Source organism: Macrobrachium nipponense, chromosome 18 (assembly GCF_015104395.2).
Source record: "Macrobrachium nipponense isolate FS-2020 chromosome 18, ASM1510439v2, whole genome shotgun sequence".
In the NCBI taxonomy this organism is placed as follows: Eukaryota; Metazoa; Arthropoda; class Malacostraca; order Decapoda; family Palaemonidae; genus Macrobrachium; species Macrobrachium nipponense.
The window spans coordinates 80,299,957-80,313,028 of record NC_087211.1 but is presented as its reverse complement, the minus strand read 5'-3'; the positions used below and the strand labels follow the sequence as shown (position 1 = coordinate 80,313,028).

At 37.6% G+C, this 13,072-nt stretch overlaps 1 protein-coding gene across 1 annotated transcript in view; it reads left to right on the top strand.

Annotated features, from left to right (window-relative positions):
* Nucleotides 1–497: 497 nt before the first annotated feature.
* Nucleotides 498–13,072, top strand: part of LOC135197247 (uncharacterized) — an 18,007-nt gene continuing 5,432 nt past the window's right edge. The window contains exons 1-4 of the mRNA XM_064224343.1: nt 498–596; nt 3,693–3,917; nt 8,867–9,075; nt 10,649–10,723. Of these exons, the coding sequence (XP_064080413.1) occupies nt 8,997–9,075; nt 10,649–10,723 (154 nt within the window). The 5' untranslated portion in view covers nt 498–596; nt 3,693–3,917; nt 8,867–8,996. The remainder of the gene's footprint in view (nt 597–3,692; nt 3,918–8,866; nt 9,076–10,648; nt 10,724–13,072) is intronic.

The following is a 13,072-nucleotide window of genomic DNA, read 5'->3' as shown; positions in this document are numbered from 1 at the left end:
AATTACTTAAATTTGAGTCAGAATCGAGTTACTTTTTCAATAACGAATATTTTCAAATTAATCATCATAAATATGTAAAATACTGATGTTTTACTATTTATTTAAATAATTATCTAGTGCACGCTTCGTCATCGTCTTCTACCAAAACAGTAGTTGCCTTAAAAATGTTGTGGTTAGGGACCGTGTTCCGATTGTTGTGATGAAAGTCTATGGGTACAAGTGGTGTGCGGATTTATCACAGGAAATGGGAAGTTTGTTGACACAAGCGACCCCGCAAACATCGAGATGGCGTCAATCTTCTAAAATATTTAAGCGTAAGTACAAATTTCGAAAGGGTTTTGGTGAGATTTGCACTGCTTTGGCCACCACTACCCTCTGTTTAAAGCTTTAAATTTGGCCTTAATTTCTAACTTTGGAGAAAATACTTACATCGAAAGTAGAGTAGAGGTCTTTAGCTCCGTGTCTCACCAACAACAAGTCGTGACTGATGCCCATCTCCGGTGTCAGGACGTGTTATAAGTACTTTTTGTGGACGGTGGCATGCCGTGACCATCGGTGTGTTGAGCCACTCCATGCGGTTGTTTACCCTATTTGTAGTATGTATACATATTATAGCAATTTTATCATTACTGCATTACTATGACAACTAGAATTCATGGAAATAGTTGTAAATGCATCGGTGTACGTGTGAAACTCCACTAGATTGGCAACGATGAGTCATTTTTCGTCGCGTCGTCTGCTCCTTAGTACATCAGAAATATTTTTAATTTTTCGGGGTTAATTTAGTTGCAAAAAAGGGATAATAGACATGAATTAAATATACATTTTGAAGTAACAAAGTAAAGTTAAACTAAATAATGAGTAAAGTAAACAATTAAGGGAATAAAGCTTTGCACCTCATAAACAGTGTAGTCGTCTGCTGCTCGTAACTGTGTTTGTGGAGTGAGTGGTTAGGAACCAGGAACCGCAATGTGGTTCAAGTGTATTTGGAGTGAATTAAGACCAAAATGTGTATCATTACAATCAAATAAGCACTGTGGAGTTTCAGTTGTGATGGTAGTAAGGATAAAACCACCGATTACAAGGTAAAAATTAATTTCAGTTCAAACCATGACCCCGGGAATAAAAAGTTTCATACTTTCACTATTATAGGCAACAAAATGTTTTATTGTGTTGATTACAACTGCAATCTTGAGTAAGATCAATAAACGTTACATATATACACTAACATTGTTCAAATGAGTGCTGGGAAGGCTGGGAAAGATGGTGGATTGTCTGTGGTTAGAACGGCCAGTCACACGATTGCCGCCATATTGGATTTCAAAACTGCCTTGAAAACATATTTTACGAAGAGCTCACACGCTTATTTTAGTTCGTATGGGGCTTTCATATATCACATTATGTTGACAAAACTTCAATCTTTTGAATGGTATCTTTAAAGTTGTAATTGTAGTCTTGTTTCACCAATTAAATATCGAGTGAATAAGACCTGGCCACGCGATGACGATGGATCGTCTGTGGTTGTTTACCCTATAAAGTGACAAGGGCTAGGATAATTTTACAGGTGGGTAGAATGCAGACTGAGGGGTCACGACTTACTTTTTGGAGGCTAAAGTGTTACTTTGGGGGGACAGGTATTATAGGTTATGCTAGTTTTGATTATGATAGCTTAGTTAAGTTGACTCAGCGCTCACCGATCCTTCCTTCAAAATAGTACGAAGCCATCGATTAGGTTAGCCTTTACCAGTGTTGGATTGGCTTGTTAGAGTACAAAAGTGAAACAGTTAATGAAAACGATTGAATGGGAGCTCCCAAAGAATTCTAAAACCTTTGTAACATCAAAATAATCTATATATGACGTACCTATACTATATGACATGTCTTTCATCTTCTCTTAATAGCAAACTTGGTAACCATTTAGTAATTGCTATGTGACTGTAAAGTGATGAGATCCTTACTAGGCTAGATTATTTAGCCACTGTTGGCCAGATTTAACTGGCCAACTTTATTGGTTAGGCCGTTGCCAGTTAAGGTTAGGCTAGGATAGTCTGGTGAATCGCCTGTAAAACTGCAGAACGGTTGCATAGGCAATGCAAGACAAAAATCACATTTTAAAAGGTATATATACCATATATCAAATTTCATAAGCTAATTAATGTAAACCTACCTTGGAGTACTATGCCCAGCCCCCCTCAGTCCCACCTCCTTTAAGGTAAATTCTTTTGGGGTATGGGGCTACCAAAGTCCCTGTGCAATTCACTGGTTATAGGGTAAGTTTATGGCAATTTTTTTACTAGCAATTGTTGGAACTAGATTACTTCTCGCAAAATTCAAAATGAGTTCATACTAGTCCATTATTGGGTTATAGACAGAACGTTTGTCTCTCATAATTTTAGCCCATTAGATATCCTATAATCAGAATATGAGAAAAAGTTGACCAGCATAGACCCATATTTGATTTTCATTTTATGTAAAAATATTACTGTTAGCTCAAAATAGGGTTATGAACAACAACAAAATGTGGCCACACGTAGATATTTAGCCGTTTAAAAAGAGGCTGCTGGTTCATTCTAGCAGAGTTGGTTTCTCATAAGTATAAGTCTTGTTGACTGCAGATTTTTAATAGATTAACAAACACCTAGAAAAGTTGAAGTGAATAAAAGAGTTAGCATACACATCTTCAAACTAGAAAGTTGACTTTATGACTCTGTTGGTGTTGGGTCTTGCAGGGACCTGTTGACGTTTGTAAGATATGCAGAAAATATATAGGGAAAATATGGATTCAGTATAAGCTAGGTAACAGTAAATATGTGGCCAACTAGAAATGGAAGTAAGGGTTGATATATATAATAAAGCTCTAACACAGATTGAACTGTATCATCAGCATCACGAAACAAAAACATTCAACGAAATAAAATATCAAATCTGTAATCAAAGGTGATTGCTTCATTCGCGAGAAAGGTTTTTCTGTTATCAGATGATTCACAATAGATGAAGCGAGAGACTTAATTTTGGCTGTAATGTTTATTTTTTTGTAGGAGTTGTAGTTTTCTTTACACTTTATAGAACACCCCTCGGCTTTCAATTGAAGTCAATCTCTTTTTCAATATATTGATTAAAATGCCTAATACTTTCAGATTAAAACTTTGATGCTACTTGTATCACATTCAGTTCAAGAAATATTTATAGGATCCCACGGAAAAAACCCCATACTTTACCAATTCTTCAAGGTGTTTTAAAATGTAAAAAATGTCCAATGCTTTTAGATTAAGAATATTTTTCAAACAGATTTTTCCATGAAAACTTCTCTTTTTTTCAAAGCACTTCATTGACTGAAAATTTTTCTCGTAGTTAAGACTGTTCATTTAAAATCCCACGCATGAAAGACAAAAATCCCAAAATGTGTTCAAAGTAGATTTGAACTCAGTGTCCAATATAATTCATTTTTTCTCAAAGTACTTATGAATATTTTTTCCATTGTTTAAGGATGAATATTTTTTCCATTGTTTAAGGATATGTAATTTAAATTTTGATAACCGCCATTATAGTCTTCTAAGGCTTTTCAGATGAATATTGCTTCGAGGCTTGCAAACTTCGGGACCTTATTTAGTTTAGTAGATGTTATTCAACGAACACGTTATACATATTGGTCTCTGGCAATTTATCCTAATCAGAATTTTTTTCTTGAACAGCGACTTGGAATTACCGAAGGTTGGTCGATGTTCCTTGATAGTTTCCCCGAGGAATCCAGTGACATCAGACAGCTCATTCCTTGTAAGCATCGAAGGGATGCTTTTGTCATATGTTGTGCAACAACAAACTTGTTACCCAAGTGCTTCAAGACACAAAAAGGAACCAAGATGGAAGGAGAACTTGAAACCCAATTGATAGCAGGCACTTCAGCCGAGATAGTACAGGTAGGCAGACAGATATTCCCTCATTCTTCGATAATGTTTTACGTAAAATAAGTTTTGGGGCGAAATCGTGTTTCCCATATGCAATTTCGACCCAAACAATGTATTCACGTCTAAAGTTTATGAATGTTTCCGGGGGTAGTTTATGTGAATTATTCTTCTCTTTGATACAGTACTTTGACACTAAATGAAAATAGCTGGCATTTTTGGTCTAGAACACCATCGTATTATAGTCCAGTAAAACTATACTTAGGAACTCTGGGTGATCTTTAAAGTCACGGGTACTGATAGGATCATTATTCGGTTGGATCACTGATCGTATATTTTTTTTTATATATATATGATAGAGTTCTTTAGAATAGCGGCAGTTTCAACGGTATTAAACTTATGCCGATTTTTCTCTGTTTTTATTTTTCTATAATAGAAAATCTATTGTTTCGGCTTTGTCTGTCAGTCCGCACCTTTTTCTGTCCGCACTTTTTCTGTCCGCACTTTTTCTGTCCACCCTCAGATCTAAAAGCCCTACTGGGCTAGAGAGCTGCAAATCGGTACGTTGGTCATGTATAAATGTATATACATATATAATGTGTGCTTAATTATTTATACATATATATGTATATACATAATTATATGTGCATATATATACGTATATATAATTGTCCTCGTATAATTGCTGTCCAACTCCAAAACATCAGTTTTCTCTATAGTTACTTTTTTTATTTTTTTTTTTGCCTATGTCGTCTGGTTAGTGAAATGTGGTTTGTGTCTTCCGCGCGTCTCTCTCTCTCTCTCTCTCTCTCTCTCTCTCTCTCTCTATAGTATTTTTCATTTTTCTTACTGGCTATACGAATTCCCATCTCTCTCTCTCTCTCTCTCTCAATAACGAACGAGATAACCACGTATTTTTCTCAGTTCCCATTCGATGTGCATAACACCAGTCATCAATGTAATAGTTACTGATGATACGATCAAACCTTTTCCTCAGTTATGGTGCAGATAAAAACTCGGCAGCTTTTACGTTTTTATAAAGTAAATTCATCTGCTCGTTAAACTTATCATCAGGTTGGCGTTATTGGACAAATAATTGAAAATACTCAAAGAAACTCCGCAGTTACCGGGAATCCATCACCCAAAGACAAGCAAATTTGAGAGTTCGAGCGCCGTTTTGGGGATGTTTGCCTACAAGATTGTTTCTCGATCCCCGAGAGAAAATCCGTTTTGGTGAGAATCCGTTTTGGGCGATTTTTGAGCAAAGTTTATGCTTCCTCTTCTCAAGTACTGTATATACAGGGGGTCTATAAAGTCCCAGTACCATTACATTAAATAAAGACCTGTTATGGTACTGGGACTTTATGGACACCCTGCATGATCAATTCTCACGAGGCCCAGTTCAACAACTGCTTTCTTCCATTGCTTCAAGGCATTGAATTCTCTCCTTACTTCGGTATTTCTACGTATATCGTCGTCTATCGTTAAGAGGGTTATTCTCGCTTCATTTGAGATTTAAGTGACTACATTGCCATATCTTTGTTTTTTGTTTTTTGTGTGTGTGTGTGTGGCTCTGCTCATTCGCTTGTCTCGGTGCGTTTGAAGTGCCACGAATAAGACTGGTACTGTACGTTGGTCATTTTCTTTTCATTTAGTTTAAGATGCTGTGTGTTTCCACAAGCAGTGATTTCGATATCCAATAGGCTTTTCTAAAGTTGACTTACCAGCGCTCTGGAAAACCTGAATAGATCAGAGAATAGCAAACTGTGTTTAACTGCTCAGCCGTGTTTCTTGGCAAATTTCCTTTCCCAATTACGTATCAGTGCCTGCCTGTGACAAAGTCATCATAACACAGCTACTCCATTGAGGAGTGAGAGATGTGTATTTCTGGTGATAGAAGTTCACTCTCGACGTGGTTCTGAAGTCACGTAAAGCCGTCGGTCCCGTTGCTGAATAACCACTGGTTCCATGCAACGTAAAAACACCATACAAACAAACAAATTATTATGCAATCCCAGAAAGAGAGTCCTCGTTTTAGGCCACATATGAACACTAAACAGGAGTCCTCCTCTTTTTGTCATTTACAAAATATCGTAAGTGCATAATTCTCGCTCCGCATGGTTTAGTATTGGTCTCTTTCCCCTCAGCTTCCATGTTTTTTTAATGCTTCCCCCGCTTCAGTAATTCGTAACTTATATATTCCTATTGAAACAAATAACGCCAGATATTTCACAGTCGCAGAGTCAGTCCTTTGAGGTTAAGCTCCCTCCACACTACTCAAGTTCCTTCGGCTGCTTGTCAGGTTGGCCTCTTAAAATTGTTAAGAAACATCGGATTTTCAAGTAATTGTTAACTTACCTGGAGTCTTTCACAATAGAGATTTAATCTGCTACAGGTCTGGTAAGAAAACTGTGTGAGTCAGACTGGTATAAGAAGACACCATTATGATCAAGTGTTACGTGAAGGGCAGTTAGAGGGCATCGCTAACGAAGACCGTTTCACAACAATTCTTCCAGACGTCAGGTGGCTTCTCGGTCATATTCTGTATTGAATCAGGTTGAGAACTTCAGAAACAATGTTGAACAGGTGCTGTGATTAAGATGGGCAGGGTGATATCGTTATTGGAAATAGTTCATCAAGATTTCCACCATACTTCAGGTGTCTTCTCGTTATTAAACTTTGACATCGCTGTTGTGTGGTTGTGCATTTCTTCATTTTGATGTGCTGTGTACAGTAAGAATAGAGCTGAGTTTCATAGGCAGGAATATTCAGATACATTTGCATGGATCATTCAGAAACAATTAAAACACCAAATAACAGTAGGTGAGGGGATAGTAGGAGAATAAAGACGGGGGAAAAAAGATTCGAAGAGGACGAATGATGAAGGGTAAAGATTGACAATGAATGGAAAATTTTTCAATAGTCGAAAACTGTTACAACTACTTAACAGGAGAGAGGAGAGCCGAATAATTACACATGAGAACCAGAAATGCATATAAATGAATTGTAGAGGTTTTATGGTGGCTTCAATTGAGCGTGGATAAAGTTGATCCTTACTTGAACATTTTTGAAAGTCGGAAGAATCCACAACTGCACTTGGCAAAGTATTCCACATTTGAGTCGTAGCTAGACTAAATCTCCCAGCAAACTGGGCAGTAGTGAACCTGATACCAGTAAACGACAGCAGAGTTTGCAGCAGCCTACCTAGTGTTGCGAGCATAAGCTGCTAGGGCCGGTAAAGAAGAGTGCAGAGGACGTTTGTCACTGTCATTAATACATTTTATGCAGCAAACATAATGAACCCACCTTACGTCTACGGCCCAAGTCAACATTCAAGAGTTTGCAAAATTAACTTTTCTGACGACACAACTCGTCCTAATGAGAGTTTGGGATGAGAGGCAGCACAGGAAGACCACAGTGGAGAACATTACTCCAAACGAGGATGAAGAAAAGTTTAAACACTCAGTTATAATAGCTTTATCACGTATCATTTAAAAACATTTTTAGCAAGGAACCATCTTTTTGAGAAACTGAAAACAATTCCACGTATATGCCTTTCAAAAGTCAGTGCATTATCAAAAGCTACGCCCAAAGTGTTAATCACTGACATTTAAAACAGTATCATTTAAATGCAAAGGCAAAATTGTTCTGGGTCGACTGACTATATACTTTTGAGTTTTGGAATAGCCAAGTTTTATACAGACTGCAGTAACTATGTACAGGCCAATATCTGTTCTCCCTGTGCTTCCCAGAGTTGCTGAAAATCTTATTTTTACAAGAATATGTAATTTAAAAGGACTGTTAGCTGATAGTGTGCATATAGTAATCAGTTAGGACCTGCAATGCTCTTATACATTTAACATATCATTTATAAGAGAACCTTGAGGAAGGTTTTGAGTGTAGAGTAATTCAAACCGATTTTAATACTGCTTCAGATTTAGTAAGTCATAAGGCACTGATTTATAAACATCAGAATCTTGGAGTTAGTGGATATGTTTTAGGATTACTTCAAAATTTCTTTGCAGGTTGGCAGCAGTGATTTGCTGCTGATGAGATCTTTAGCAAACCAAAACCTTTATCGTCAGGAGTTCTACAGGATAGTTTTCTGGGTCCGCTTTCTTCTGACTTCTTCTTTTTAGTGTATACAAGCAATATGGTTGTTGGCCTGGAAAACCAGATTGTTTAGTATGACGTTGCTGCAACACTTGAGGGTGTAGTAAAGTCTCCACTAATGATAAATGAAGCTGCCCTTAGCCACAATAGAGCCATGAGGTATTATAGGCTCACTTCTTACTTTTGAGAACATTCAATGAAAGTGTCAGCAAATGCCTCAAGAAAGTTAAGTACTATATTGCACTTAAAGGCTTTATATATTTTTAAATGATAAAGTCAGTGCAACCTTTTCGAGTTCAGCTGACTGTCCTTCTTGAAATGTTAATCTCGCTTTCCATGATAGGCAAGCTCAGATGCAGCATTAAAAGATGGCTCATCTTCAAGACGATCATCGGGAATTTTAGAGGAATTCTCCTCAGGATAATAGTGCTAACAGGATCATTTAAACACCCCAGAACTTATAACAGCCCTTTGTGTTCCTAGAGACTTAAGATCTTGCTTTATTTGGAAGGCCTGATTTACTCAATAGGACTAAATCATCTAAATTGTTTCATACTGACCACATTCTATAAAAAGATGATTCTTTTGTTTCTAAATGAATTTTAACTTGACCTCTTGCCTATCTCTGCAGTTCACCAAGCAAAGAAGAATGGTTTTTACATAAGATTTATATCTGTTCAACATAAAGTGTCTAGTGTTTCTCTCTCTCTCTCTCTCCTCTCTCTCTCTCTATCTCTTCTCTCTCTATCTCCTTCTCTCTCTTCTCTTCTTAGCTTCTCTTGTCTCTCCTCTCTCTCTCTCTCTCTCTCTCTCTCTCTCTCTCTCTCTCAACAGGAGTCTTTCCTTCTCAGGTGTTTTGTGGCAAGATCATGGGTATAAAATGGAGTGGTGCTTAGCAGAAGCAACCAATCAACTGAGATGGGAGAAAAGTTTCACTGATCAGCCCGGAAGAAACTAGCGAAGGCTCTCAGGACTGTCACCATGGCGTCCCTCAGACGATTCGTACCATTTGTACTACCTCTCTGGATTGGCTTCTTTCTGATCGCTGCCTCGACCCAAGGTGAAACAATTTTAATTCCTGGTCACACATTTTATAACACATAGTCATATTTTATTAACTAGATGGAAAAAAATGCTTATAGATGGTAGGTTTGGCATGGGAGGGAGGGTTCGAAATGTGCTTATAATTTGAAAGTGTTTTGTATACGGTAAAAGGAATTAGGATAGCTTACAATGTTTTCACATTGTATGCTATCCTCGTTTCCTTTTCGAAAATAGGCTGAGATAAATGAGACGGCAAGAGCCGTATCTTTTGTCAGTATGTCGGGTTTTTAGAGGATGCCGACGGCTTAAACGTTCAATAGGGTATAAATATTATGCTCATAATGTTTACCATGCCCGTAGGTAAGCACTCAGTGATTTTGACTTAAAGTTAAGTGGTAGAGATGAACTTTTACTGCACAGATATTGTTATTGTTTTTAGGATTTTTTGTCTCTTAAGGAGATAGGGCCATCAGTGAACCCTAGACGCGTCAACCTTTCGGCCTTTTACTTGACCGCCTCTCCCGCCGCAGTGGTTGCCTTGAAGCTCTGAATTTCGTAATCCTAATTCAAGATTTTCATCTTTAATAACCGTGAGGAGAAGTCCAGACACCTTATGTACCGCCCCCGCCCCCCACCAACAAAAAAAATAAGATGAACAGATTGTTTTCAAACATTTGGGCAGAGTACTTCGTCATCGAGTCAGAAAATGTTTGACCCATCCAGTGGCTTAGTTTTTACAGATATTTTAAAGACGACAAAGAACTATTCGGATTTATTCTTCGGACTGGTAACAATATAGAACCGCCCCACTTGCATCCTCTAGAGCCAAAATGATGCCGATAAAAATGCATTCTCCAGCCATGTAAAATGTGCGGTGATCGTCTTCTTTTTACCTCGACTAAAGTCCCAGTTCTCCTGAGTCTCCAGATTTTTATTCGTCTAGCGAATTGATCATTCACTCTTGTTGATAATTACGGAACTTTCCATCAAGTATGAATCCATTCCCTGTGATACGTGTGTAAGTGTGTATGCAACACGAGACCTTCTAGGTTATATTTATAGAGTTGCTTGATCAGACCATGTGTGTAAGTGGTATGGAAGACTGAAGCCTGTAGCTCTTAAATCCGAAATTAAGCAACCAGTTTGAAAAGAGATTTGAAAGCCTTTCCAGTGGAGGATGCTTTGTGTAAACTTGATACTTTCAGAACTTCTATAATGATTGAACACAGTCCAAGTTATGGAAGAGCTTAATAATGATATCTTAGATATTTTGACTTAGTAACTAATTATTTGTATGCATTTTTGAAGGTATAGCTAAAGGTGGCTGTTAAATCGATCAAATCGGTAAGCAAGACTTAACGCAGACTTTCTATTTTTGTTTTACCAACGAAGCAAAGGCAACTCATCTTCTTAAGACAATTAAGGCTATTTAAACTTCATAGTACAGATTACTCAAACTCTTTTATGTCATCACATTCTTGTGGTGGTCGTATGCTATGACTGTTTTCAAATAGTCATTACTGTATTAACAGGAATATTCTGTTATCATTTCTGCCAACTAATGTCATCCTTTCTTCTTTCTAATACAGTGAATGCCCAGGGTTATGGAGGAGGAAACCCTGCACCTGCCAACACCGCCACCACCTTGGGATATAATGATACAAGTAAGTTGTTTCAGATATCGAATTAATTATCAAAGGCAATTGTTATTGTCGGTTGGTTAATTAATCCGTACTTACGTTACTCTTCTGCTAAATAGTCATTTCGGACAGCTTATTTTTAGGAAGTCCTGTCAGTTTATCTGCTAGTGAACAATTCAGTCTCCAAAAAGGAAGAAAAAGGAAGAATCACTTTTAAGCTTTTTAATAATTGCAAAATTCGAGTCGTCTGTATCAGTTGTCAATTGTTTATCTCGACGTAGCGTGTGAAGGAATATTTCAAATTTCTCCTTCGTTAAGCATCCAGTGACGGATATTGTTGCAAGGATGATGCATTATTGCTTACTACCATTAGGAATTTGTCTGAATACAAAAGTTTAGAAATGAATAATGGGTATTCTTGCAAAATTCCAACTTGCTTGGGAGCTCATCCTCAATTATTTTTTTCACCAATTCCAGCTGACGTCTCTTTGTAATTCCATCCGTTTGGAATTCCGTTTGGGGTACTGCAAGTAAGATAAGGTTGGGGGGATCTGAGTGGTTTCGTGGCCTATTCTCTCCTTTGGAAAGTAGAGATAAGAACAGGTAAACTAAGAATAATCAAATCTTTTTCGGGGAATGACATCACCGTCATCCATCATCTTGGGGAGATTTCGTAGCAAAATTTCATAGTCACGTGTTTTGTCTGTACGTCAGATCTTTAGTGGGTCGTGACGACTTAATGGTCCAAAAGGGTAAATATATTTATCTCTAAGAATGCTATTCATGGAGGCATGCACCCAGTGCTTTCTACTGTTTAATGTTAGGTTTTATCGCCAAAATTATTTTTAGGGTTTTCATTTGTAATAATATTGACAAATTTAAAGATAGAGCTTCAAAACTAAGAATTCCATAAGACCGTGAAGGGGAACTTTAGTTGCAAAGCACTCCAGGTATCCTTGTACACCTCCCCCCCCCCACAACAACAACAAAAGGACTACGTAGTGAATAGTGTTCAGATATTTGGGAAATTTACCTTAAGTGATGTGGGTGCACCTTGTGTAGGGATATTTTCGTGTGTTACTGTTAATTCCTTTTTTTCCCCCGAAGATTAGCCTGTTTTATTTATTGCAACACTTCGTTTTTTTTTTTTTACCTGAAGGACATTTTTTTTAACTGGTAACAGCTTAGAGCCACTTCAGGGCCCACACCCCCCCACCCCCCAAACCATAGAGCCAAACGGAAATGAACAAAAATAGTAAAAATTAAAGTGAGTTACTTTAATATTTTCTCTGTTGTGTCTCGGCTCGAGTTACACTATACAAAAAGTGATGTTTCCATCCCTCCAATATAATGATTTTTATTGTTTTAACTCGCTTTCTAGAGGGTTTTTCACTTACATTCATCATCGATTTGCTGTGTAAGAATGTCACTTATGATTTCATTGCCAAAGTTTTTAGTTCTATATATTTCCGTCTGTTCAAGAGTCAAGAGTCACTGCTTGAGAAGAATTCAGAAACATAACACTGCAGTATTTTGATTTTGAGTCTCTAGCTAAATTTTGCAGAAACAAAATCTCAAGGTGTTGTGGAATGCAAAACAAATAACGGCATGAATTTTGGAACCAAAATAGAAGATTGGCCAAGTCTAGGGATTCTGAACACGCGATTTCTTGAGAACTATGTTAATAGTAGTGAAAGATAATGGCAGAAGAATGATACTGGTGATGATGCTAATGACAAAGATGTTTGCTTATTACGGTTGTCTCCGCCAAGTTTGTGTCTTTTCTGTGTTTGCTCCATTCCCTGTATCATGCGGTGCACTGTAGGTATTACTTGAGGTTTGTTACAGCGTCCCTTCGGCCCCCTAGCTGCAACCACTTTCGTTCCTTTTACTGTACCTCCTTTCATATTCTCTTTCTTCATCTTACTCTCCACGCTCTCCTAACACTTGATTGATAGTGCAACTGCTTTGAGGTTTTCCTCCTATTACACATTTTACTGTCAATTTCCATTTCAGTGCTGGATGACTTCATAGGTCCTAGTGCTTGGCCTTTTGCCTAAATTATATAATATTCATTTCAACTCAGCTCATCCAACCAGGTTATACTGCTTTGAGAAACTATTGCTACTTTGAAATGATACAAAATAGAAAAAGTTTTCATATGAACTTGAAAGTTTCGAGTGGTAGCTGTTATCCACAGGACATGAATCATTCCTTGATAGGGACCGCCACCCCCCCCCCCCCCCAACGGTTTTAACCCGGCATGTATCCACCTTTGCGGCGTGTTTAGTACCAGCCCGTTGTGGATGACCGTGAAGACACAAATAAAGACTGTAAATATCATAGATATAATGACCCCAAAGAAATATTAGT